General features: G+C 34.4%; 1 protein-coding gene across 10 annotated transcripts in view; it reads right to left on the reverse strand.

The window, feature by feature from the left end:
* ROBO2 (roundabout, axon guidance receptor, homolog 2 (Drosophila)) overlaps nucleotides 1-5,881 on the reverse strand; it is a 1,357,399-nt gene that overhangs the window by 80,357 nt on the left and 1,271,161 nt on the right. For all 10 annotated transcript variants that reach the window (XM_012731356.1, XM_012731319.1, XM_012731342.1 and 7 more), the window contains 3 exons: nucleotides 2,386-2,467; nucleotides 1,811-1,973; nucleotides 84-250 (listed from right to left, as the gene is read on the reverse strand). In XM_012731356.1, coding sequence (XP_012586810.1) covers nucleotides 84-250; nucleotides 1,811-1,973; nucleotides 2,386-2,467 — 412 coding nt within the window. The remainder of the gene's footprint in view (nucleotides 1-83; nucleotides 251-1,810; nucleotides 1,974-2,385; nucleotides 2,468-5,881) is intronic.

Below are 5,881 nucleotides of genomic sequence, written 5' to 3' on the forward strand. Positions count from 1 at the left end.
CAGACACAGTTGTATCTTTGCTTATACAATCCCTTTGTTCTTGAAGAGTTGTTTTAGTGCTTACTTCCAGAATCAGCATTTACCTTGTGTGCGGACTGGATCTGACATAGGGCTTGGGTCACTGAGACCTTGGGGGTTGATAGCTCTGACCATGAATAAATAGATCGTATTGGGCCGCAGTCCTCTGACTGTGTAGAGGGAGGTCTTTACGTGGTTCGCCACTGTCTGCCAGCTATTGCTCACCGATTGGCTGAAAGGTGAACAGAAATGACTGTAAGGTCCAGTCAAAAATGCATTGGACATGGAGTTGGGTATCAATGACAAAGGTTAATGGCTGGAAATTAAACACACACACAGACAAAACTTGAGGTGTTCAGCCCAATAAATGAAACATTGGATGATTTCAGTTTATTCAACAACAAAGCCGAGCCCACCTAACGGAGTGCCATGCACAACAAAATTAAACTCAGCCCAGGAGATGTGACAGCCCTTTGCTAATGCACAGCAGCCCACTAAATGAATACCTGTAAAAGGAACAGGGGCCAAGATCACAACATCAAGTTTATACAATAAATATGGTCCTCGTAAATGTATATATATATATACCTTGAAAAGAATTAACCTGTAGAAAGAATAAATGGACTACAGAGTAAATTATGCCAATACATTTTCCTGTTACAAGTTGTGTTTTCTTTTGCATCAATTCCACATGCAATATTATAATAGAGCCTTCTAAACTACATATCTGTAAAAGAAGAAAGGAAGCATGTAATGAATATTTTCCCTTGGTCACATTTTTAATAAAATTGTACATTACACAGTATTGTTGTGATTTCTCATCTCAGAATGGTGAAATCTCTGACTCTGCATGTGTAACACTTAACAGCCAGCCACAGATAGGATACACGTTTAGAGTATTTTAGTCTAAGGTCCAATGTTTCATTTGTTCAGAATGAGGAGAAAATGTGATTTTTTAAGGCTGTATGTTTATTTTCAAGTCCTTTTACATTAAAGAATGAAAATTATAGAATAGGGTTTTGAGGTTTGAAAACTACTACAGATTAGGGAAAGCTTAAAATGAAGCTGTCAATTTGTCCTGATGCTTAAAAATTACAGTCACTATCACTATCTTCACAATGGCAATAGGAGCACATGAAAAGTGAATATCAAGCTATATTTCCCTACTCATAAGTATTGTATCAAATTTTCATAAGACTGTTTTATGATACTAGCTTAATTATACTTCTATCTTCACATTACTGACAATTAGTTCAAAGAGCAAATGGACATATATTTTCTTTTCAGTAACCAGATAAGCATGGAATCATGCTTTTAATGTTATCTTAGAACTTCCCAGTAGATGAATTCAGATATATAAAATAAAACAATGGAATTGTTTTGAATTCAGTTTTATTTATTAGGAACAAATTTTCAGGATTACATGCCTCAATAAAAGGTCACATAATTTTATAAAGTACTTATGCTTTCTTTACCAAACACTAATGCCAAAATTATCATCTTAAGTCCCTATAATGGTGACAATAAAAAAAAAAGTATTCAATGATTATGTCATTAACTAGATCTCTAGAGACTTATGTATAGGTAATGCCTACTTAATCTTATAATTAAGTTATAAATGAAAATCTACCCCTAAAGATTTTGAGTCAAGTCAGACATAACACACAAATTCTTAAAATGCACTGATTAGACAACTCCTTAAAACAAAAGAGCAGGATTGCTCATATAGAATTTTGAGATACAGGAGCTAAAGCAAAAAGCCCAATGGAGAAGAAACAAAACAGTCCCATACCTGAAAGCTTCAATGATATATGAACTTGCTGGAAGCATACCAGGCGTACCTGGTTGCCAGGACAAGGTGACACTGTTCTTAGTAACATCAGTGACCTGTGGTTTGGATGGTGGCCCTGGCAATTCATTTAAATCATAATTTTTACTGATTGTTGCTCCAGATTCTACAGAGGACAAACAGAAAAGGATTAATTTTTGATTTTATAAATTGACAACAATTTATAAAAGAAGTACAATAGTCAATGAAAGGGAGACAGATGGAAAAAATTCATCTTAATGAATTAAAACTATATTAGTGAATATTTGCTTTCCCTGTGGGTTAGTAAAGGCTAACTTTCATAAACCATGCTCTCTAGACAGAGAAAATTAAATAGTAAGGTTTTCAAGGACAAATATATCAAATTTCACATAAGGAATGCTATGTGCCAAGGACAGAATTAAGAGGCATAAAAGAGATCTTACATTACATTCAATAATTTATAATCTTAGTCTTCCCTAATTTGTGACTTGATAGTGAACTAATCACCGAAATGGCCTTAAGAGTTCTTCTAAAGGGATAATTCACAAAGAGCTCACCTGTCACATCTAGCACAGCGCTCCAGGAAGTCTCCCCACTTGAACTAGTTGCCACACAGGTATAAGTGCCGGTATCAGAAATCTAGTGTGCATAAAAACAAGAGAATTCAATCACTTTAATTAATATGTAGAATAATTAATCAATCTCAACCATACAAAATTTAATTTCTTAAAATGCAACATATCATTTGGCTGTCCAAATGGTACATTAATGTCAAGTTCAAGCATCATAAAATATTAAACTCATAGTGTTCTATTATTCATGATACTGATGCAATGATATATAAAATCCTATTTCTATTATTAAATACTATTTGCTAAAATTTGTTTTCATTCTTCCCTCCATGTAGAACTTTTAACTAGAGCTTATGATGATACTTCACAACTCTACTTTTCAGGACAGAATTTTTCAGAATTCATCTGAATTCTGATTAAATGCACCCAGAAATAAATAAACACTGAAATAACAGTGGACCAACTACTCCTCTTTTTTAAGTAAAATGGTGAAATATGAAGAAAAAAATGTTTAAAGGAAATCTAAATTATTTTCCTTTAAAAAGACTGGAACTCACATGTTAAATTGCAGCAGTGTGATAGTGAATGAAATAAAACTGTCTCATTAAAAAAAAATACAACAACAACAAAAAATGCCAATGAAATCATTGCAAGTTGGAGCTGAAAAGGACCTACTAGAGAAATAATTTAACATACAGTTCTTTTTTAAGCACACTTAAAAGCTGCCATTTCATTGATCACTTAAGTTGCTTTGTTTTACACACTGACACTGACAAAGACTTTTAGAAATTGTTAATATAATTGAGAGTACTATTTTATAAATGTAAGAGGCAGAATTTTCTGGGTTTATATCTTTATAAAACCCATAAAATCAGTAAAAGATGTAACTCAAAAGTCCTCTCTATGAATTCTGAGAGCTTACGTTGTAAACAGTATTCATTCACATTACTTGAGGGATGAACTCAAAGTAAGAATGGGAAGAGACACCGAGGAATACATAGAATAAAACAAGTCTGAAGATGCAGAATTAACATTTTGTAATGAATGAATTTAACTGTTGATGAAATATGGGAGTTTCTGGAATACAGTATCTGCTGGGTTCAAAATTTAAGAATACTGATAACTCAACCTTCCACAACTGATTCTCAGGTAAATCATAAGCAAATGCATGCTACTGCCTCCACTATTTTAATTGATTTTAAATGTCATTATGCAGTTTAACTTAAGTTTCAAATTGCTCTGGCACATCATTCGGGGCCATAATATCTCCACACAATTGTCTTCCATTATACAGAGAGCTGATGAGGGATAGCCTTGTAGAAAGAACCATTCTTTCAGATGTGGCTGTGCACACATTACAGTCATTAGAAATCTTAGCAGTTAAGAAGCATCGCTCACAAACTAAATATAATGAGCCAAGGTTGGATTTTAATGGGATGTTCATTTGAATATGGTCTGTGAAAGAGTAAAGAATTTGCATTTTATTATAGCTGTTGAACTACAATGTAGCACTTGTTATTATGTGCAGATGCTAAAAGAAGAGTATGTAGGTAATGCTTCTTAACTGCATCTCCTTGTCATTGTGTAGAGATGTAAGTCTGACATTAGCTGTGGTAGGTATGTTTTAATGAGTATTGGAATACTCTACTTCTCAAAAGATATATTCAGTTACCAATTAGCTGGACTACCAGAACATAGTGTTCATGGTGATATCCACCCCACCCCCATACATTAAATACCTTAAAAAGAAAGAGTGAGACACAAAGGAATATGACCCATAAAGCCCTATCTGGACTGTACTAAAGTAGTGTAAAACACATTTTTATCTCCCTTTAAATAGAGTTATCTTACAGAAAAAGAACAACGTTTTCATTTTGGACTTTATCAAAAGCAATATCAAAAGCCCAAATATCATTGTTAAAACTTAGTCTTCTATCACCATCATCATCACCACATTCATTTTTATTCTTTTAACTTTAAATGTCTTTTCTGGTCATGAGTGTTTCATATCTTTTCAGTCTGTCTCCTTTTATCCTTAACCAAGTGCTTTAAAAAACGGTTAATGTGTGAGTGTACTCCATCACCTACTTTTCTCTTTGTGTAGCTGGCTGCAGACAAGCTCCCAAGAGCTTGCATCTCAGAGAGACTACTCAGAAGCCTGTCAGAGGGCTCAAAGTTTGTTTGACATCATCAAACACCCACCTTTAATTGCTTCTTTCAAACACTATCGGGGACCTTGACTACTCAAGCACACCCTTTAATTCAACAGTACAGTGAAAATGCATTAACCTCCATGGCCTAATTCTGCCTTTAACCCAGAGTTAGAGGTTAAAGTATTATGGAAAGTTGGCATTAATTTCTTAAAACTTGCATTTTGTTCAAAGAGGGTTAATAATTAATTTATAATCCATAAAAAGACAGATAACAGATCTATATTATTTTTTTTATTTTAATTAACTTGACAGTATATTCTCTCCATAGAGCAATAATTAGTGTCTGTATGTCAAAATTAAAATTAAATATAAATGCATAAATTATATGAAATAGTAAAGATTTGTGTGCATTCATATGTTAAAAGGAGGCATTATTTGTTATATGTCAAATACAATCATAAACAACTAGATATGTGATGATAAATATATTTGTATTGTTAGAAAATAACATTCTACTTTGTCATAAAGTAGAATCTGCTTTTTATTGAAAACAAATACAATAACAATTTGATCTTTCTCCTCTAGATTTGAATGCAAAAATTCACCATCTTTTTGTTTCTTTCTATATCTTGGTTTCCAGTGTCTTCTGATCTGGAAACCAGATTCTACTAATTGTTCCTCCAATCAACTGTTTTCCATCAATTTTTCTTCAGGCACTAACACATCAACTTTCATTCCCAGTATTGTGACTGATAGAATCATTTCAGGTTTCAGCATAGTGTTTGCTATATGAAGGGGACACTCACAATATTTGGTAGTAGAAAGTGAAAACTGATTGAGGACAGGCTGCCATGATAACATTTCAGTGGCATTCACCCCGTGTATAATCTCTTATTTTGAGTGTAACTACTGACTTACTTTTCACCAATGGAACATGGCAAGGGTGTGAGAATGTTAAGTTAGTGATTATGTAACAAAGGATGTTAATGCCTGGATGACAAGCAGACTCTTCCTTGTTGACTTTGAGGAAGCAAGTAGTCATGTGATAAAGACCTAAAGGCAGCCATCAGCAAGAAGCAGAGGTCGGCCCCTCCCTGTGGCGCACTGGGGTAAAGCACAGCAATAAGAAGCTAAACCACTTCAGCATGAGTTCAGTCCCTGCCCCAGAGGTGACCACATGGAGTGGCAGACCTCTCCTGACCCAGCCGCTGCTCCCCTCAGCAGTATACTTCATCCATCTGCCTGTCTGCTCCCCACTCTGTCTCTGGTGAATACTCTCACTGCCTCTGCTCTGGCCTGTACCCCAGTTCTATATGCACAAATAAATC

Source organism: Condylura cristata, unplaced genomic scaffold (assembly GCF_000260355.1).
Source record: "Condylura cristata isolate star-nosed mole 26May11 unplaced genomic scaffold, ConCri1.0 scaffold00003, whole genome shotgun sequence".
NCBI lineage: Eukaryota > Metazoa > Chordata > Mammalia > Eulipotyphla > Talpidae > Condylura > Condylura cristata.